At 43.9% G+C, this 21155-nt stretch overlaps 1 protein-coding gene across 1 annotated transcript in view; it reads left to right on the forward strand.

Moving 5' to 3' along the window:
* Positions 1-21155, forward strand: part of LOC147900652 (Transducin/WD40 repeat-like superfamily protein) — a 67667-nt gene that overhangs the window by 23124 nt on the left and 23388 nt on the right. Inside the window, exon 7 of the mRNA XM_087375909.1 lies at positions 8201-8332. Coding sequence (XP_087232035.1) covers positions 8201-8332 — 132 coding nt within the window. The remainder of the gene's footprint in view (positions 1-8200; positions 8333-21155) is intronic.

Here is a 21155-nt window from a genome sequence, read left to right on the forward strand (position 1 = left end):
ATCCTGGTAGTCGAAAAGCAGCTAGGCAATGTTATAGAATAGCCTTGGAGCACTTTTCCAGCATGTGGCTTGCCTCTCCCTGTTCTTCTGTGGTCTAAAAACAAGCCCTGAAAGTAAATTTTGACTTTTTTGCTTGCTTTCTAAGCCAGCTATCCAAGCCTGCCCCTGGAGCTATTTTTAGCAAAAGGGATTTTCACCCCTCTGTAACCTTCAGATCCTTGCCTTGGCCCATGGAATTAATTGCAGTGAAGTGTCCTTTGAACTGTTTTCATTAGTTGGAGGCTAGGGCAGTCATGACCTTAAATTCCTAAACCTTAGAAATTCACGTCCCCATGACATACCCCCCTCCTGAAACATTGCAATTGTCCTCGTTTGCACCGAACTTTTTGCTTTGTTCCATCAGAACCTATAGCAAAAGTCTCAAAGCAAATAGAAGCTCAAAGCCTCAATTAGTTCAAAAACACAACCAGGCATCCTTCCACAAATAGCAAACATACATGCTTAGACAAGATGCTCCGTATGGCCATTCCGTAGGACCCACATAGATGATTTATCCTCTCATGGGCATCTCGTAGGACCCAAAGCACGAGGTACATCAAGAGCATATGCAAGCACTCATTGCATGCAAACATACAGTCAATGTGTCGCTTCTTTTTTTCATATGGCCATCCCACAGGACCCTCTCGATGTATTACCCACTTTCATATGGCCATCCCTTAGGACCCACAACTAGTGGTACATCATGAGTACACACAAAAGCACTTCATGCATGCAGACAAACATCCTGGATACATAGGTATACGATAAATGGTCGTAGATGTGCCTTGTGATTGGAATTATTTGGAGACCATGGATACCAACACTACTCACATCCCTCAGCTGCAAGCTGGATTGGGGATGAGAGGACCGTCCATGGTAGTCTCTAGGTGTACTGCCCCTCCATATAAGGCCATTGGTCAAACTAGAGAATCAAAGAGAAGTGGCTCTGTGCTCACGTGCTAGAAGTGTCCTTGAAAACACTCTCTCTAGTCTTGATAATGATGTTTGCCCTCTCATCAAGCATTCCTATGCTGCTGATTTCTTGATAAACTTGGGACCTATGAAAATGCACCCCAAGTATACATAGGATCTTACTATTCCAACCGGCTCCTCTACAATTGTGAAAGTCTCACGTGGAAGCTAAACGTGATAAACTTGGGACGAAAAATTGGGCATCAAAGGTACCAAATGAACCCCAACTATGAAAATTTGGTAAAGGCTAAAACAGATCAATTTTAAGGGCAGGATTTATCTGCCAGGTAGATAGAAGCAATTGGTTATTTCCAATTGTGATTGTGCCAAAGAAATTTGGCAAGTATAGATTCTGTGTTTACTATAGAAATCTCAATAAACAGCCCAGCAAATGCCCACTTGCCATTCCTGGATAACATCCCAGAAAAAGAAAAGACCACATTTATCACGAAATGGGGAGCATACTTAAGCAAGGTGATGCCATACGGGTTGAAGAATACACTAATCACATTCTAGCAAGCTGGTTAGAAATGTCATAAAATGTGTCCACATAAGTTTTTAAATGTTTGGGATCCTTGTCATGACCTTTTGTGCAGAAGCTTCATCCAAAATTCTTTGGAATTATTGCTATACAAGACACTAAGAGCTCTTATTTATGGTAGGCAAGAAATTGTCATTTCTTTGTCGCAATAGACGTTAATACTCTTTCCTTGTATGTTTCTATTTAGTGTTGGATTGCCAGTGTTGCCTAAGCGCTTTGCACTTGTCATCATACCAGCAATTTTGAGATACAAACCCTATAGAGAGCTTTCGTGCTTTTTTCGCGTGTAAGGGAAGGAGTGTTGTGCTGCAGTGTGGTGGTGAGGAGGACTTTGGCATCTATGTTTGGGTGCTCGTGGATGATGTGGTCCTGATCCAAGATGGGTTTGGGAAGTGTCAGATCAAAAGATAGATGAGAATGAGGGGGTGGACTGCGAGGTCATAGGTCTAGAAAGTTTAATCTCGGGGATCCAATGACAAAGTCCACTAATTGGGGCCATCCCCATGTTGGCAGCATTTGTTGTGGACAGCCATTTGTACCCATGTACATTGTACAATGGGCAATCCCCTCTCTAGGCTCTGGTGGGTCTCTATGAGATCATCCCCCCCAGAAGTCTCAATAAAGTTGCCTCGTGAGGACGATAAGGTCTTGTTAGCACTCCAGAGAACGTGGCTTGAATGCACCGTTCATATCTTGACCATACATAGGCTTGTGCTTTGCTATCATATACAATGTGAGGTGCTGCATAGCTACGATGAAGAATTCCATATTTTGCAGATCAAGTATGTTGACGTGCGTCATCGTTTCATCTTTGAGAACATACACAATGAAGAGATAGACCATCCAATAGAGGACAGTGCGTTGCCCTATCAGCTAGATATGCTTGTTTGGGAGAGACTAAAGTCTTCACAAGCACTCGTAGCTTGAATGAAGAGAATGTGGACGACTTTTTGATTAGCCTTCTCCTTTAGTGCTAGACTTTGTCACGGCTGAGTCTGCCGTTCACCTCTGGAGTGCTGACAGAACTTAGTACAAAGACCTTTGTATAAATGGATGATCAATTGTGTGTGGGTGTGTGGATTTGTATATGTGAGAACATATGCTTATGCTATGGTCTACCGCTGATGGGCGCTGATGACGTCAGTGAGGATGTCATAGTAGCTAGTCCCTACTATGCGTGATGGAGTTTATGGTTTTGACCTTATGAATGTAAGGAACTGATTTCTCGAGAATGCAAATGTGTTCAATGCATGTAGAATTTGAATGCCAATTGGCCCTCCAATGGGGAAGAGCGCCCTCGTGAGAGTACTTGTTTCTATTTCGACCTACATGCAAGGTGGGAGAGAGATGGCGGTTGAATGCAAGGTGAATAGAGAATGTTACGTGAGATTCACAATGAAAGGGTGATACCCTTTCATTAATGTCCCTTGAGATCACTCAAGTTTTATCTTCCCATTTACACCTACCCTTATCCTATGACCCATGCATCTACCATTCAATGCACCTTTCCCTTTCTGTTGCCCCTAGGACCTAGACACGTGTGTGCATATCTTTATTAATAAAATATGTATCACATGTCCAAATTTGGTCCCGTCTGAAGTAGCGGCTTCACTAGTCCTATCTACTTAGATGATCCACCGCCATAACAAATCGGTTGGTGTCCATCATAAATACATATACATGTTATACCATTGGTGTATAATATATAATAATGTTTTAATGTCTACTAGTCACGGATTAGTGATTTCTCTTGTCATGACACTCCCTCCTGCTTGAATGGATAGAAGTCCTCTTCTGGATCCTCTCTTATCTCTTTTTGTAGCGTACGCTTCTCTTTTACTTTTGCATTTGCATCTCCTCTTCATAATCACTGCAGTGCCTCTTCAATGTCTCTTCATACTTAGAATTCTCTTTTGAATACCAAGCTACTGAAATCTCTTCATAATTACCTGCTCAATAAGTTGAAATATATTCTCAACAAATTGGTCAGTATTCAAAAGATGTTCTCTCACCCAAATGTGTTATTGAACTAGGTAGACCTTGGCCATAGTTGATTTTGCGATGGAGAACTACTTAGTCTATAGAAATGATAGACCTTTAATCTCTTTTTTTAATAAAAACTCTTCTATTTCAGCCCTATTCATCCTATAAGATGCTCTACATCTACATAGATTTTCCCCGCCCATTGTAGTGTTTAAAAAGCTTTGTAATTGTTAACCACAACATGGATGTTACCCTAGGCCATGATGCATATTACTCCATGAGTTGGCAATATGTTGAGAATGGGCTGAGGAATATCGAAACAAGTAAACAAACATCACAAGCTAGACTCTGTCCATACTCTACAATGAATATGCCTACTCTCTATTTAATTCACACATCCATACACCAGTGTTGGCTGAATGGATAGCATTTACTCTTGATTCGATGTTGTCTTGGGATGAGGAGGTAGAGGCCTCACCCTCTTGCTTGGATGCTTTGCCTTTTCCTTTTACATAATTGGTTTTGGCATTTTGGCTAATAGAGTAGGACATTTATGCCATGGATGCCCTAGTTTATGTTTCTTACATCCGAAACATTTACCCTCCTTAATTAGCTTTTTCTTCTCATCGTCAGTCATGGAAGGAAATGGTATCCATCTAGGACTTGATTGGCTGTTAATATTTTGTACAATAGCTTTCTCTTTTCCTTTGTTGAAAGGTTTTTGAGGATTCAATTTCCTCTCAGCAATCTCAGTCAATTTAGCGAGGTCTTTCAAGGTGGTTGGGTTGAACATTTCAACCTCATACCTCACTTTCGGTGTTAGGGCTGCTAAATACTTCTTTCTTCCATCATCCTCGCTCTTCTCAGGTAACTCTAAAGAGAGTTTTCAGAACCTAGTTGTAAATTCAGCATTACTCTCGTTATCGAATTGCCTTTCCCAGCGGAAGGTCAATTCTTCATGCCTCGGAGGCATGAAAGTGGCCTTAAGCTGCTGTACAAATTTGGACCATTGAAGAATAGGCTCTTTCCCGTTTGTAATAAGGACCACCACATCAAAGCATCCTTCTGTAGATGCAGTGTGGTAAGAGCAAGCTTCTTGTGGTCGGTCTTATCTTGATGGGAAAAATATAGCTCAAAATGGCGAATCCAATTGAGGATTTTATCTGCCTCTCTTGCTCCATCATACTTTGGAAACTCTATTCTCTCTCAAGGTTGAAATTTGGCTCTCTTCGAGGGGGTACCTAAATCTTCATCCTCAAAATTCAGCACTCTCTTAGTCGCAAATTTTGTCATAATGGATTGTTAAATCATATGGCTAAGCTGAGAAACTAGCTTATCAACGGGAGACTTCTCTCTCCCTCTTGCTCTTGGATTATAATCCATGTGTATAGGATTTTGAGTTAAAGGCGTAAACTTAGCGCCTTGCTCTTGGATGGACTCGTTTCTCCCTTCATTTTTAAAGGAAAACTCCCTATCAAGAGATTCTTGAAGGAGAGATGAAGGTAATTCTATACGTGGGTTATCATACTCAATATGTGTGTAACTCTCTTTGAGGGTCTCCCCTTCAGGAGGAGGTGATGGTGTTCTCTCCCTATCTCCTTCTGGTAGTGGAGGAAAAAGGACAAGTTCATTATTAAATATCCTTTCTCCTTCCATTCTTTCCTTTTAGTAATACAAGAGAGAAAATGACTTGCTGTAATTTCAGAAAAGGGGTTTATTTTACAGCAAAAGTTAAGTGTTGTAGAGTTGGTGGTACTTATCCGACTCCCGCTTCACTTGTGTCGAAAACCCACTTAAAATGACCTCTTCTTCCTTCTCTTTTAGCCTTTCTTCCTTGTTTTAATGCTGTAAACTGGTACACTCCATTTGGGCTACTTGTTTTGATTGGATTGGAGCTCTAGATACCGTTATAGGGGGTACTTGGTTGGTGGATCACCCCCTTAAATCTTGTTCCGATCCGACTTTCCATCGGGGAGAACGGGGGGCTCTCTTTTCCTCACGGTTTAAGGATTTTAAGGTTCTAATCACACTGGGGGAGTCACCCCGTTAGGACAACCCGTTCCCTGTCCAAAGACCCAAAAAAAAAGAGAGAGCCCTTACCTCAGGGACTCTAGATTTTGGGCTTTCCATGATCGGAGAGAACCTTTACGGCTAGTCAGCCTTTGGTCGGCCTTTCAGATCTCAGCCAATCCATAGTTTCACGTGCAGGTCTGACGGAAGGCCTTCCAGATCTTGGCCAATACATTGTTTCTTGTGCAGATTTGTAAGTCTTCCAATGCGGGGTTGTCATGCGCCTTGCCTCCCGCCCGGCTTCCACACGCGTGGCCTTCTTGCGGCGCTCTCCCGCTGTGCCTCCCGTGCGGTCCCTGCGCACTGCCTTCTCATACATCTCCCTTCCGCGAATGCTGCGCTGGCTGCTGTCCCACACGCCTGCGCCCTCGCTCGTGCTCACTTCTTCTCCTTCTTTTCCCGTCCCGATAGTGGATCGTCGAAGCTCTGATAGCAAAAGTAAGGAAGTGATTTCTCGAGAATGCAAATGTGTGCAATGCATGCAGAATTTGAATGCCAATTGGCCCTCCAATGGGGAAGAGCGCCCTCTCACCCTCGTGAGAGTACTTGTTTCTATTTCGACCTACATGTAAGGTGGGAGAGAGATGGTGGATGAATGCAAGTTGAATAGAGAATGCTACGTGGGATTTACAATGAAAGGGTGATACCCTTTCATTAATGTCCCTTGAGATCACTTAAGTTCCATCTTCCCATTTACACCTACCCTTATCCTATGACCCATGCATCTACCATTCAATGCACCTTAATGCACCCTTCTCTTCCTATTGCCCCTAGGACCTAGACACGTGTGTGCATATCTTTATTAATAAAATAAGTATCACATGTCCAAATTTGGTGCCGTCTGAAGCAACGGGTCTAGCTCAACTAGTCCTATCTACTCAGATGATCCACCTCCATAACAAATCGGTCGGTGTCCATCATAAATACATATACATGTTATACCATTGGTGTATAATATATAATAATGTTTTAATGTCTACTAATCACGGATTAGTGATTTCTCTTGTCATGTCAATGAATGACTATCATGAGATTGAAATTGCACACTGTGTTGTATTTTAGAGGATGAGTTTGGACATGTTCTTGGATTCATCTAGATATATATAGTGTTGTTTGTATCTTTACGACTAGGTTGACATTGGCAAGGATTGTAAAGTTGAAAGCGTCTTTCGGCATATATAACACCATCTCCTTGAGGGTAGGTTTGTTAAATATCATTGAGTTGCTAGTGAACACTAGAGGTGATGTAATGCACTAATTTATACCAAATTCGGCTTGGTTCAGGCATTACCCTTAATGACCTTACGGCATATGTAACACCAACACTGGAGGTGATGTAATGCACTAATTTGTACCAAATTCAGCCTGGTTCAGACATTACCCTTATCGACATAGCTTTGGCATACAACAAGTAGATGCATGTATCAAAGTATTAGTGCCACACACCCCCCACAGCCCAAGGCCTCGTTGATGTATCAAATCTAATACGTTACATACGTTCTTTTTTTTTTTCTCTGATATGAACTCACCATCTGATCTTTGTATCATTTTCTTTGTACTACCTTAGGAGTGAAGGACTAGGATTTGGGATAAGTATACCCAGCTATAAGGCTTTAGCCCTAGTTGGCGTTGTTTTTGTGTTGCACACTTTTACACTCAAGAGCCTCATTGTTTTGTTTCACAATCTTGTCTCTTTTGAGTACTGATGCCATTCAGCACATTTGATTTGGATTTCCTTCACTCTTATTCAATAGTTTCTTTTTGTGACAATCATAGTTCGTCTAGGAAAGAGGAAGTCTTGAGCCTTCTCCTTGGAAAAGGATCTTGCATTTGAGAGATTTGCAAGCCTTGTCATGTCTAGGGAGACAGTGCCTTTGGGAGATTTCTCACTAGATTTTATAGTGTAGAGAAGGATTGGTTTGTGGCTATGTTTAGGGCTTGGGTGATGGAGGTGGCATTGACTTCAAGGGATGGGAGGTTGTGGTATGTGTAAAAAGAGTGCATACATTGGCATTATCAAGGGCGTCTAATTCTTGGTGGAAGTGAATTTGAGTACGGGTCTTATGGGGTGGCTAGGGCAAGCTGCCCTAACTGTGTCGGCCTAACCCTAGAGCCAGTGAGTTGTTACAGCAGGGGCTTGTGCCTTATAAAAGGCCTCCTTTGGGGGGTATTCAGATGTTGAGAACTGAGCATGCAAGGGCACAAACTGTTGGAGAGGAAGGGAGTGGAACCACAGTCATACATTGCCACAGGCCCTTAGCATTTCCACTTCGTAGATTGGTCGGCAACCTCATATCTTTTCATAATGTGTGCAATTTTTGAAGTAAATCTTATTGGAGTGAACGTATTTTAAGGTTCAATCACATCATAATACTTGTGCAGGTTTTTGGTTGATCTAAAAAATGCATTCTAAAATACAAAGCTTTTTACATAAGTTGATTAATTTATTTGCTAATATTTAAATGAGTTAGTTTTAGGAAATCTAAGGTTAGGTCTTCCTGAACAGCCGATCTTCATTGCCTGATTTGGAGTGTATGAGCTTTGACCAATAAGTTAGAATTGTGAACTAATCAGTGCGTACATTTGTCTTTGCAGTCCTACAGAATGGATAGTTGCTTAACAAACACAGATGCTTACATTGTGAGTGGTTCGGAAGATGGAAGGGTGCTTTTTTGGGACCTTGTTGATGGCTCAGTTGTCTCAACATTGAAAGCACATTCGTCTGTGGTATGTATTCAAATTAAGATTCAATGTTGGAAACCTTTTTCATTTATTCTAAGTATTAGTAAAGCTTCATGCATGAGTAAGTCGACTACATTGTGATGTGGTGGAATCTCTCTATGTTGACTTGGGGTAAGCTGATGAAACAAACATGACAGATGAGGCATTTATCAACCGAGCTTAACTAATAAAAAAAAAATCTACATTAGTGTGTGTGTGTGTTTGATGAGGCTAGGGCTTTGCTATGGAAACATAAGAGACGAGGCATTTATGAACAAAGCCTCCACTCTTGCAAGAGGAGGCACATCTATCAAGGAAGGTTCTCCTATGAGACCAATAGGTGCCATCACGTGACAGAATTATTATATGCTCATGCTGAGCCTCATGTAACACTATCTGATTCCTAAACACCTTTGGGCTTGTTGTTTGTATAATTTGTAATGCCCTGGGCTTGACAAAGATGGTGTAATAGGCATGCGCTTGACATGTTGAAATGCGCTGATGAATGCCACTCACAAGCATGGGGCACTTGGGTTAGGGGTCCCGTTTTGTCTCAGTGTGGCTTTAAGGCATGTGATCTTTGGTACAATAAGGGCAACACATTGCTAATCCGGGTGGTTAATGACTCTGCTCAAATCTTGAAACCCCCACTTAAAGAGGTTGTGGTATCTCCCATGGATCTCATAGTAGCAAGGGCATCTCTGTTAGAAATTACCCAACAGAGGGTATGCACAGCGGAAGATTGATAGTAATGCCCAGGAGCTCACACAGTGTGGTGTGGGATGTGGGATCACAAACTTCTTAACTTATGTGCATAAAATAGATGTGCAGACTCATCAATAGACAATGAACCAGCCATATAGAGAAACCACCAAAATAATATATTTCCGTCCAAAACTATGGACACAATACAAAAGAGATAGATCCAGAGTCCCACCAATGGTGTGGTCCTCTGATCTTACCACAAGGTATCTGCTGGCTATCTCTAGACTCGAGCCTGCATGCTCCTTGTCGAGCGTCTGTAGACTTTCTGTCCAGACTTGATCTCTACTCCTTGCTGCCGTGGATGTCAGCCTAGGTGTGCAGCCCTAACTCAGCTTGTCTGCAGCTCTTCAGCCTCTTATACACCCCCTGGATGTAGGCCCTATAGGTACTGATCTGCTGCTCCAGTCTGCTGAGGCTCTGCAGCTCCAGATGATATGATGATCACAACACCTTGCTGCCCTAGAAGACAGCCAAGGTCCAGCCTCTAGGGAACTCAGTCTGCAGCACACCTTCCACTCTCCTTCACCCCTAGTGTGAGGCCCAAGGGAGTGGCTTCTGGCTGCTCCTGTCTGCTCCTTTTCTTGCTGGATAGTTGGATATAAAATGAGGCCCAGGGCCTCTCCTTTTATAGGGCTCAAGGCCCCCTTGAACCAACCGACCAGCCAGCCCTAATTGGGCCGACTGGCTGAAGTGCATTTCCTGAAATTTCAAAGCCTGGAGGTTGTTTGACATAAACCTCTTCCAACAAGTCTCCATTTAGGAAGGCTGTTTTAATGTCCAACTGATGAACATTCCACTCAAAATGTGCAGCCATTGCAATAACAGATCGGATGGTGGTCATCCGGGATGTAGGAGCAAAAGTCTCCTCATAATCTATGCCCTTTTTCTGAGCATAACCTTTGGCAACCAGCCTTGCCTTGTATTTGTCAATGGAGCCATTTGGCTTCCGTTTCACCTTGAAAACCCATCGTGTACCAATGGCATGTTTACCTGGTGGCAAGTCTACGACATCCCAAGTCTGATTTTTCTGAATGGACTGCAATTCATCGTGTATGGCATTCATCCAATGCACATTGTCCTTTGCTTCTTCGAATGTTGCAGGCTCCTCCTCATCGAGAAGAGTACCTGCATATGCTGATTCCACTGAATTAGCACCTTCCATGTGCCTTACTGCATTGCGAGTCCTGCCAGGTAATGGAGCATCAATCTTACTCTCCCTGAGAGTCTGTAACAACCAGTTTGGGACTGGTTTTGCTGCATGTATCTCTGCAATTTCTTGCTGAACCACCTGTTCCACTGCGTGTGGAGGTGGCAAGACATCCTGTGGCTGAACTGGAGCATCGGGAGGTGGCTGTAAATTCTGATTTGCATTAGAAATATCAGCAGGGGAACCCAAGGCAATGGGTAGTAACCCCTCAAAAACATCCTCTAAAGAAGAAGGCATATGAAATTCAGCCTGAGTGTGAGCTGAATTTTCTGCAAATATCACATCTCTACTGACAATGATCTTGCGTGTAGTAAGATTGTAGAGACGGTACCCCTTGCTTTCTGCACTGTACCCAACAAATATGCACTTAATTGCCTTATCTGACAACTTATGCCGAAATTCAACTGGCACATGAGCATATGCAAGCCATCCAAAGACACGGAAGTGATCCACTGAAGGCTTTCTCCCATTCCAGACTTCATAGGGAGTTTTTGTTTTCAAAGCCTTAGTGGGAGACCGATTTAAGATGTAGTTGGCACACATTAGACCTTCAAGCCAGAATTTGTGAGGCATGTCTTTGCTTTTCAGCATACATCTGTCCATCTCCATAAGAGTTCTATTTTTCCTCTCAGCTTTGCCATTTTGCTAAGGGGTCAGCCTCACTGTGAGCTGATGCACAATACCCTTGCCTTTCAGAAAAGCATCAAAATCTGCAGACAAGTATTCCCCACCTCTATCTGTGCGCAATGTCTGTATCTTGAGTCCAGATTCATTTTCAACCATGGCTGAAAAGTGTTTAAACACCATGAACACTTCTAAGCTTCAGCCCAAAGACCCAAGTGAAATTGGAGTAATCATCAATAAAAGTAACAAAGTAGAGATGACCACCCAATGATGGAGTCCTCATGGGACCACAGACATCACTGTGTATAAGCTGTAATTTTGGGACAGCTTTAACTGAACCATGCTTTTTGAAGGGGAATCTGTGCATCTTGCCTAAAATGCACCCTTCACAGGCATGTGGAGGAGGTATCTCAAGAGGTGGCAATGCATCAACCATAGAGTGCTTCTGAAGTGTCATCAAGCTGTTGTAATGCATGTGGCCATATTTGGCATGCCATAACTTTGCATTCTGCATGGCAGCAGTAGGAGTAGAAACTGCAAGAGCATGGGCTGCTCTTTTCTCAAAAAGATCAAGCTGAAAAAGCCCACGCAGCAGAGTACCATATAATCTCAAGGCATAATCATTTTCTCTGTCTCGGACAGCACATTTGTCATCCTCAAAGATGACCTGGAATCCATCCCTGTTAAGAGTGGACACTGAAAGGAGATTCTTGGTGATACCAGGCACATACAAGACATCTGAAAGTCTGAAAACTGAGCCATCAATGGCGGTAAGCTCAACTTCTCCTGTACCACGTATTGAATATGACGAGTTGTTGGCACAAGTGACTTTCTTACCAACGGGAGGTGGATGCAAGGAAGTGAAGAGACACTTCCTAGAAGTGATATGCTTGGAGGCACCGCTGTCAAAATACCAAGTATTCAGTGTTTCATTGACACTGAAAGCTGATGCATCCGTGGAAGGATCATAACTGCAAGTCAAAAAGGCATATGTATCATCATTACAAGTGGCTGTACTATCCCGAGCATCTGGAGCAGCCAGCCTAGAATCTGAAATGCAAGATAAAAAGGCATAATCCTGTCCAACAAAGTTGGCTGCAGCGTCCCCACTGTCAGATGCATGAGGAGCTGAATCTGAAACAGCCATACCGGAGCTGTTTTTCTTCTCTTTTGCAAGCCTTTTCCTGCATTCTGCAATGTGATGACCTGGCTTTTTGCAGTAATGACAAAAACCCTTCTTCTTGGGCTTACTTGCATCATTCTTAGCCTTTTGTGAAGGCTGTCCTGACCCACTGGAAGGCTGATTTACTGATGTCTTTGCCTGTCCCTTTCCTTTTGACTTGAACTTTGAGAGCATAGCTTGTTCACCTGCACGTGAAGCCAAGTTTTCCCTGGTCTGCTCTTCTTGAAGCAGAAGTCCTATCAACTCATGAAAAGTGAGAGGATTTGCACCCCCCCTCAATGATAAGTTCAGCGAGGTATGAAAGCTGAGATAAGTCTCAGGAAGAGAATTCAGAGTGGTGGTAATCATCTCTTAATCAGGAATAATCTCATCAATGTTCAATAATTGCTCTCTGAGATCCTGTAGCTTTGTGAGGTGGACTGACATGGAGTCACCCTCTTCCATATGTGTATTACTTAACTCTCTTTTCAAGAAAGATACCCTTGCGTCATTCCGGGCTGCATACATGCTTTCTAAGATATCCCACGTTGCCTTCGAGGTCTTACACGACCGGATATGCGGAATGATAAATCTTTTTACTGAAAGAGAAATACACGACAAAGCTAAGGCATCACGTGAATCTCATCTCTTCTGCTCTGGAGTAGTGGCTATAGCTGCACCAACAACTTGTCCTGCAGCTGCACCCTGTGCACGACCTCTTCCTCCTCCTTGCTGGGGAGGGGTATTAGGTGCCATACCTGTTGGTCGGATCTCATCCCCATTCACATAATCCCACAAATTACGAGAAATCAGAATATTGCGTACCATAAAACTCCAGAGGGAGTAGTTGGTACCATCCAACTTGTCTTCCTGTGAAAGACCACCGAACTGGAAATCATTCTGATTTTGCTGGGCCATGTCTGAGAAAGAGATTACAACAAATATAAAACTGAATTCCCTTGCTGGGAATGAAATGCACAACTTCCAAAAAACACAGCCAAGCACTGGCTGAAAATGCAACTCAGATTTCTGCAATTTCTCTGTCAGAAATCTGTCAAAGCATCAAAACTCTCCCAAAATCTGCCAAAAGTGCTGCAAAACACTTACAGAAAGGCAGTGTGAACTGAAATCTCCAAAATTGCTCTCCCAACACAAAAGCCCCAAAATAGGCCTGAAATTGCAACCAGAAAGGGGCAAATTGAACAAAAGCCCCAAATGTTGCACAAATTTTGCTCTGACTGCAAAAGCCCCAAATTTTATAGCAAAATTGCAGTGTGAATGCAAAAGCCTCAAATTTTTGCAATCTCTGCAACAAATGCAAAAGCCCCAAGTTTAACAAAATTCCCAATACACAAAACGTGTCCAAATCTGCCCACAAAATGGCCTGCAAAGCAAATATCTGCCTCGAATGACACACTCTGTACAAACGTACGGAACTGTACGGAATGTATAGTTAGTCTGTACGGACATGTACCCTCCTGTGTACGAGCATACAATATAGAATTTTGACGGCTGTACGGATGAACGGATCTGACGACTGTACAGACGAGCTGTACGGTTGTACCGTCTACGAACTGTACGGCGAGGTACGGACTGGCAGATTGTACGGATGTCGCTTCAGATCCGTACGTATGTATGGATCACGTGTAGATACGAATGGCGCTGTCAACGGGATGACGGAATGTATGAAAGCTGGACGGGCTGAGGCTGTACGACGAATTGTACGAGCTGACGACGAGCTGGTACGGACATACGTAACAACCAACGATGGCTGTACGGACTTATTCCCGTGCAACTGTACGGAATGGTACGACGAACTGTACGGGTTGGCAACAAACTGTACGGATACCGTACGAAATGTACGGCTGTACGGGCGGAAGTACGGGCGGAAGCTGCACGGTGCAGGAGCTGGTACGGCGCAGGAGCTGGTACGGATGGGCAGCAAGCTGTTGAGCTTGGAGCAGGGAGATTGCGAGCAAGAAAGCAGGGAGCATAGTTAACCCGCTCTGATACCAAATGTGAGAAAGAGAGAGAGAGAGCTGAAAGCTTAGTTGCAAAAATGAGTATGAGAGTGATACAATTGAAGGAGTGAGATAAGGTTTTGTCCTAGTGACAAAACCTTAGTAGTCACTAACCATAGTTAGTGGACTAACTGCGGTTAGGGGGAAAAACCTCTTAAAGAGGGAAAAGTGCCCCTAACTAGCTTATTAAATTACATTGGTCACTGCTGAATTATATCTATAATTCTAACAGTTGGATGATAAGCATTGCCAATATACAGCACATGGGTACAATAATATGAAGCATGCTTGTGTTTCAAAGGTTGTTACTGGAAAATGTAAAAAGAAAGATAACCACATGGAGCTGAAGTGCGGCCACAGTGGTAAACCGGGTCATCGTGAGGAGCACTGCTACTGAAAGAGAGACACACAGAGAAAATCAACAAGGAGGCTGCAAAGAGAAAAGAATCATTGCATGTAGTAGTAAAACATTCTGCAGGGTTATGCGAAGTTGAAGACTCCAATTATGATGAATATGCATTCTGATGACTTGGTTTGTGAAGAATTATTTGGTAGCTGTTCGGATTGTTGACTGTTGTCTTGGATCAAGGTCCTTTGTTTTCGACCTTGTGAGTTTGTCAGCAGCAAGTCTTTACACAGATGATCTTGGAATTGCCCATTCTCAGTTTGAGGGGGGTGTTGGAGGCAAACCTCGATTGGGTAGTTATAGGTTAGTTAGGTTAGGGGGGTAGGTGGATAGATTGCCACATGGCACATTGCTTGGTTTCATAGAGAGCATAGAAAGCTTCCTCGACTTGTGGCTGCAACCTTGTCTGTGATTGTGGCATGATTTGTGGAGGGATATTTGTGGAGGGATATCTATCCACCGTGATGATCGGCATGATGGTGGTGAAGCCTGTGTCCTCTTATCCTTTGAAAGTATTGTATACAATGGCTCGTTGTTGTGAGTCTATGGGCTGACTATCCGAGATGTAGTCCTCTTGCAATATATGGAATACAAGTCCTTTCGTCTTTATCATTTTATGTGACTTGTAGTATTCGTAATTATTTTAATGGTGCAAACTCGGAGCTTTCCAATAATGGGAGTAAAAGGGACAACGCCCCCTTGGAACATCTAGTGTGCATCTAGAGCTCTCCCCAAGCGCAAGGCTAACTCCTCGGATATGAAGTCATCCATAGCCCCAGGGTCAAACAAGATCATCACATTTTGATCTCTAACTTTCCCCCAAGATGGGCAAATTTCTCTGGCCTCTCGAATCCTCTCGCAAAGGGTCTTGGTGGCTCGTGGTTTTTTCTTCTCCCGTGGACCAGCAGGTCTTTTGGGGCATTAGGCAGCCACATGCCCTTTTGTTCCACATTGGAAACACTTGCCTTGCTTCCAGAAGGCCTCAATCTGCTTAGGCGTGAACGAGGTCTACCCCTGAAGGGCTTCTGATCGCCCTTGACTTCTTGGGCTGAAACTTGTTCCTGGTGCCGGATTCTTTTTCTTTTGCCGGGGTGATACCAAAGCTGTCTTTTTTGGAGCCTTCACCTGCGGCCTTGAAGCGGAGGGTAGCTCTTTTCATAGGCATAAGAACTGCTACCGAAGCTAAATGCATCAAATCCTAAATTTTGGTGTTAGGCAGGATATTTACAAAGGCTCTTACTGTAGGAGGTTGTAGGATCCCGTAGGATAGAATAGATGCATCTTGCAAGAGGTGTGAGAGCACAATGAAAGAAAGATGATGGTTCTCTATTATGATTGTGAGGAGAGGACTCTCTCTTATAGAAAGGGGGAGAAGGTAATACCTTCCCTACATAGTGGCAATCAGCCCCTACATCAGTGGGAATCAATCCCTACATCAGTGGGATTGCCTTTGTCTTACATCATAACTTAGGTCACACACTAGACACATCATAGCACTTGATGTGCCTTTACAACACACACAAACACACATATGACTCCCCTAGATGCACACATGCACCATAGAGCAAACCCTTGATCATACTTACCCCAACAAATCCCCCCTCAAGGGTTTGCCTCTTGCAGTGTCAAGGATACATCTAGTCTCATAGTTTCTCATGCCATCTCATGGTGGTCAAGGATTAATCTATGGCTAGGATCTCATGCTAGCAAGGGTTCCCAAGGGTGTGAGGTTCACAGAAATGGGATAGTCAAAACACATATCACATGGCCTACATCATATGGTGACCAGAGGTGATTTACATAACATATTCTTTTTGGAGTACTACTCCAGGCAGAGAACCTCAAAATTTGACCAAGTGATGATAAACAAAAAAAACAAAGTGCCTAAAAAGCATAGTCTTCATCATGTGGAGACTCATCAAATGAAAGTAGATTGGCAGTTTATGACTTTGTAGCTTCTTCCTTTTTGGCTTTACAATACTTTTCATGGTGATTGTTTTTGCCACAATGTTTGCATGGATTGATCTTGAAGCAATCTTTTGAGAGGTGATTAGTCTTCCCACAATGTTTGCAAGGTGAAAACTTGCCCTTCTAAATTTTTATGGCATAGGCTGTGTCATTGCCTCTCTGGTAGGCTGTGTCATTGCCTCTCCGGAGTTCCATGTGCCTTTCTTCTTCTTGAAGAGCAGTAATAAGACCTTCAAGAGTAGGATTAGGAAGATTTTTCAGAGTGGTAACAACATGATCATAATCTTCAGGCATACTTCTGAGCAATACTGCCATTGCATCATCTGTAGTGATTGGAGAGTTGATAGAAGCAAGTTGAGTCATGAGACTCCGCATATAATTGACATGGGCAGCCAAAGGAGTGCCACTAGCCATCTTCAATTCAAAGAAAGCAATCTTAAGTGACAATTTTGAGATGTGGGAGCTAGCACCAAAAATAATGTCAAGCTTCTGCCAAGCTTCAGAAGGAGACTCTAAATCAGAAATGTGATGAATATAGTCATATCCTAAGCCAAGGGCAATGATGCCATAGGCTTTCTCCTCTCTAGCAGGATCTCTTGCCGGATGTGTCGGAGCTGAGGATTCTCCAGCATTAGAGGTTGTTGAAGAAGTAGTTGAAGCAGGTTTGACAAGCCCCCAGAGGTTTTCTCTCATCAATGCATTTGCTTAACCTTCATCTGCCATGTGTGAAAGCCTTTACCATTGAACTTATCCATATTCAAGATGGTAGCCATGAGAGTGTCTACTCTCTTATAAGGCTAGAAAGAGTTGAAGAGCTTCAAAATACAAGCATTTAGAGTAGCAAAGACTTGTAACCAAATTCCATACTACAAATCAATGATGCTTTCACTTGCATGCTTCATAGAGGTGGCTAAATGAAAGTATTCCAAGCAAATCCAGGTGTAGCAACTTAAAGCAAAGCTGTAGCCATAGTTGTACTGATGCTATTCAACACTTTAAAACATCAGAAATGCTAAAGTAGCATCCAATGTAGCATCAAACTCACAACATTGTCAAAACTGTCCAAAACAGAGACCAGAACTTGTAGGGCTTGTATCTCACTCTTCAAAGCAAAGAAAAGAGGGCTTTCTAGGTAGAAATAAAGCTGGTATACCAGAGAAGAGCCACTGAGGAGGAGAGGCGAAATGCCGCGTCACGTCACCATAGCCAGCAGCTTGAAAGTCGACTGGTTTTTTGGCTGTTTCTCCCTCCCTGGTGGACCATTTCCCTTCAAATCTGGATAGGAGCTAGCTCATACTGTTGTGCAAGCTTGGCTCAGAGGAATTTTGGAATGGCTGCTCCAGCAAGTTGCATTGCAAGAAAAGGCGTCAGGATGAAAACGACTGTTGCGCAGTTTCGTGGGCAGCATTCTCTAATTCCTCTGACGTGGAAGTTCGCCCATATGAAGGGTCTCTCCAGCCAGAAGGACCCTGGGAATGATTGCTTGTAGGTGGTGAACTCAGCTCTCAAAGATTTGGGGAAGAAGGAGGAAAATGGAGAAGATGAGAAACTAGTAGTGTATGCTAGAGATAGCATCTAATTCTAGGCTAGGCTAGATCTAGAACCTAAAGCTCTGATACCAATTGTAGGATCCCGTAGGATAGAATAGATGCATCTTGCAAGAGGTGTGAGAGCACAATGAAAGAAAGATGATGGTTCTCTATCATGATTGTGAGAGAGAGGACTCTCTCTTATAGAAAGGGGGAGAAGGTAATACGTTCCCTACATAGTGGCAATCAGCCCCTACATCAGTGGGAATCAATCCCTACATCAGTGGGATTGCCTTTGTCTTACATCATCACTTAGGTCACACACTAGACACATCATAGCACTTGATGTGTCTTTACAACACACACAAACACACATGTGACTCCCCTAGATGCACACATGCACCATAGAGCAAGCCCTTGATCATACTTACCCCAACAAACAGAGGTTCGGGTGGAAAGCTCTTCCGAGCTTACCTATCCGAATAACCAAGATTGGATATAGCTGGTTTTCTGCGATTTTCCATTCTCAGTGGATTTGCACGTGGCTCCCGGTAAGGAAAGTGCCCACTTTTGTCCGTTAGAACGACCGGTGGGAACTTCTGGAACAGAAAGCCATTTGCTTTGATCCCATTGCAACTAAACCTGTCCTGTACTTGCGGAGCTGCTTCTTGTGTGAGATCTCGTGAAAAGGCGTAACTTGCAGATAGGCATTCCAAAAATTTTCATTGTAGTTATCAATATTCTCCCACTGCTCCATGAGGAGACCCTCCCACGCGCTGTGTTGGTACCACCTCATCTAGAAACTGCTTGGGGAGGAATTGCTTGTAAAATGCCTTCTACATTTCTTCGATGATGTGCGGGCTGTCCCGTCTACAGACTAGGCACTCCACCATGCATTTGCTGTCCCAGAGAGATGCAGGCTAACCATACACAGCTTGGATGCTTCCTCAAACTTTGGGGACAAAAGCTATGTCAAACTGACGTATCAACTGCATAGCCGTTGCTGTATGCTTGTATGCACCATCATAGGTGATAAAACGAACTGACTTACCTCCTTCCTTGAACTTTTTGAGCTTTTCCCTCTTTCCCTTTGACTTGGTAGCTCTCTTGCTGCTTCTCTTTGGCTTGCGAGCAGCCACTGATGAAGAAGATGATGAGGACGCTAGAGGTAGAGGAGGAACTCAAGGAAGAGGTACTGGAAGAAGTGGAATTGGAAGATGATGGTGAAATGGAAGATTGTAACTTCCTACTTTTCTTCCTCTTCTTTTTGTTAGCTTGGCGAGGCTTCTTGCTCCTGCTGGGAGATCCACGAGAAGAAAGGGATGGAGATGAACTTGAGGAATTCTTTTTGTTTGTTTCCTTCAGGCCTGATGAGAAAAGATGCCTGTCAGAGACCACACTATGAGGATTCTCCAGTTTGTGAAAGAGCGGGTAGATTTGATACGAATCTTCAGCCTTGGATTTCCCCCCTTGCAATTTCTTGGCTTGGCTGTCTCCATCACTCGCTGCTGCATAAGAAGTACGGTCTGGAGAAGGGGCCAAACCTACTAGCAAGGACTGATATAATAGAAGTGCCCTTGCCAATAGTAGACACTAGTCAAGTAATGCCAAGTACAACCTGTGACAGATGTTTGCGTAGGAGTACCTATAAACCAGGAAGAATTGGGCCTATCAAGCAATAAGCTTGTGGTTAATTTGGTCTGCAGAATGAACTGCACTACAGATTTGCCCACACACTCATCCGCTCCAATAGCTTATTTCTGTCCTTGCCTCACCTCTTGATCTGCCAGGCTCTGTCTGCCTCATTCTATGACTCAATCTAAGGGGCTTAGCACATGGGAACAAATAGGATGGGAATGGGAAAAGGTGGTCCCAAGTGTTGGAACTATCGGAGTCCTAGTGTGTGTGGTCCTAGAGTCCTAGGAGTGACCTACGGTTGTGTGAGTGTGAAGAGTCTTGAGGCCACTTGTGCCACCTCATGTGGTAGGTGTGATTCCTCCCCTAGATTATAGGATCTAGATTCTCTTGTGTGTGACCTCATCTATGAGGTGTCTGTGTGGGAAGATAAGGCTTGCCCAGCCTATAAATGAGGCTATGTACTTGCTATGATTACACAATCTATCAACATCAGTTCGTGCCTCAGCTCGTCTCTAACCTGTGATTGAGTGTCTCTCACCCTCTCCCCATTTTCAACAGTTGGTATCAGAGCCACCTTGAAGCTCCTGCTTGATGGCATTCCTCTTCAATTGAGCAGCTCTATGTTGTTCATCGAGTTGATGTTGTTTGTTGCGCCATCAGCCTCAAGAATGCCAAAGTCGCGGCAGTAATCCTACCCACGCTGATGCTACCTCTTTCCTGCTAACTCCTCTACCCGCTACCTCTCTCCTCTGCTGGGCCACTCTTCCGCCATCTCCACGCTGCTGTCTAGATGGCCGCTTCAGTTCTGCCCATTGCTGCTGCCGCCTCTCAGCTCTCCTCCTTCCGCCCCTGATCTGTGCAATCTCCAGCAGCAGCATTCTGCCCCAATGACCTGTGACAGCACCTGCGAAGGTGTCGTTGCAATGATTTGGCGGCATCTCGCATGTACCGGCGACTGACGACCTTGTGAGGGCCGTGGCCATCGACTCGCACGTCAACGCAGCTCTTCTGGTTTGCAGTTCACGCTTCCTCAATCTACATCGAAGACCATCCTATGTTGCTTCCGTGCTGATCTGTGTTGCCCACGCCTCAGCAAACAGTTCCGCCTTTGCTCAGCTTGACTGCCCGGTCCATTTCCCTGCTGTGAACTCGGAGTTATGCTGCACGTACGTCACCTCTCTACGCAGCTTGTTTTCTGAGGCGCATATATTTCTGGAAGAGAATGGCATCACGAGAATGGCTGATCGAACTTGAGCTTTCCATGAAGTATCTTGCTACCTGGGAGTCGTCTTTCAGCTGCCACAACTCAATCACAGCTGCCCGTGTCAAAATCGCCCCCACATTTGGAGGAGATTCAGCCCGACCTTGAAGCCCATTTCTGAGCCTGAAGCCCTAAATTGCGCTTTTCAAGAATTTTGCCTCATTTTGGGTGAATTTGTTGGGGCTTTTATGGTCTGAAGCTTCCCTGGTATTGCTAGAACACTATGCTCTAGGAAATTTTGAAAAGCC

The sequence above is a fragment of the Dipteris shenzhenensis genome, chromosome 6 (assembly GCF_047967505.1).
Source record: "Dipteris shenzhenensis isolate YYH24624 ecotype China chromosome 6, Dip_SZ_1.0, whole genome shotgun sequence".
Lineage (NCBI taxonomy): Eukaryota > Viridiplantae > Streptophyta > Polypodiopsida > Gleicheniales > Dipteridaceae > Dipteris > Dipteris shenzhenensis.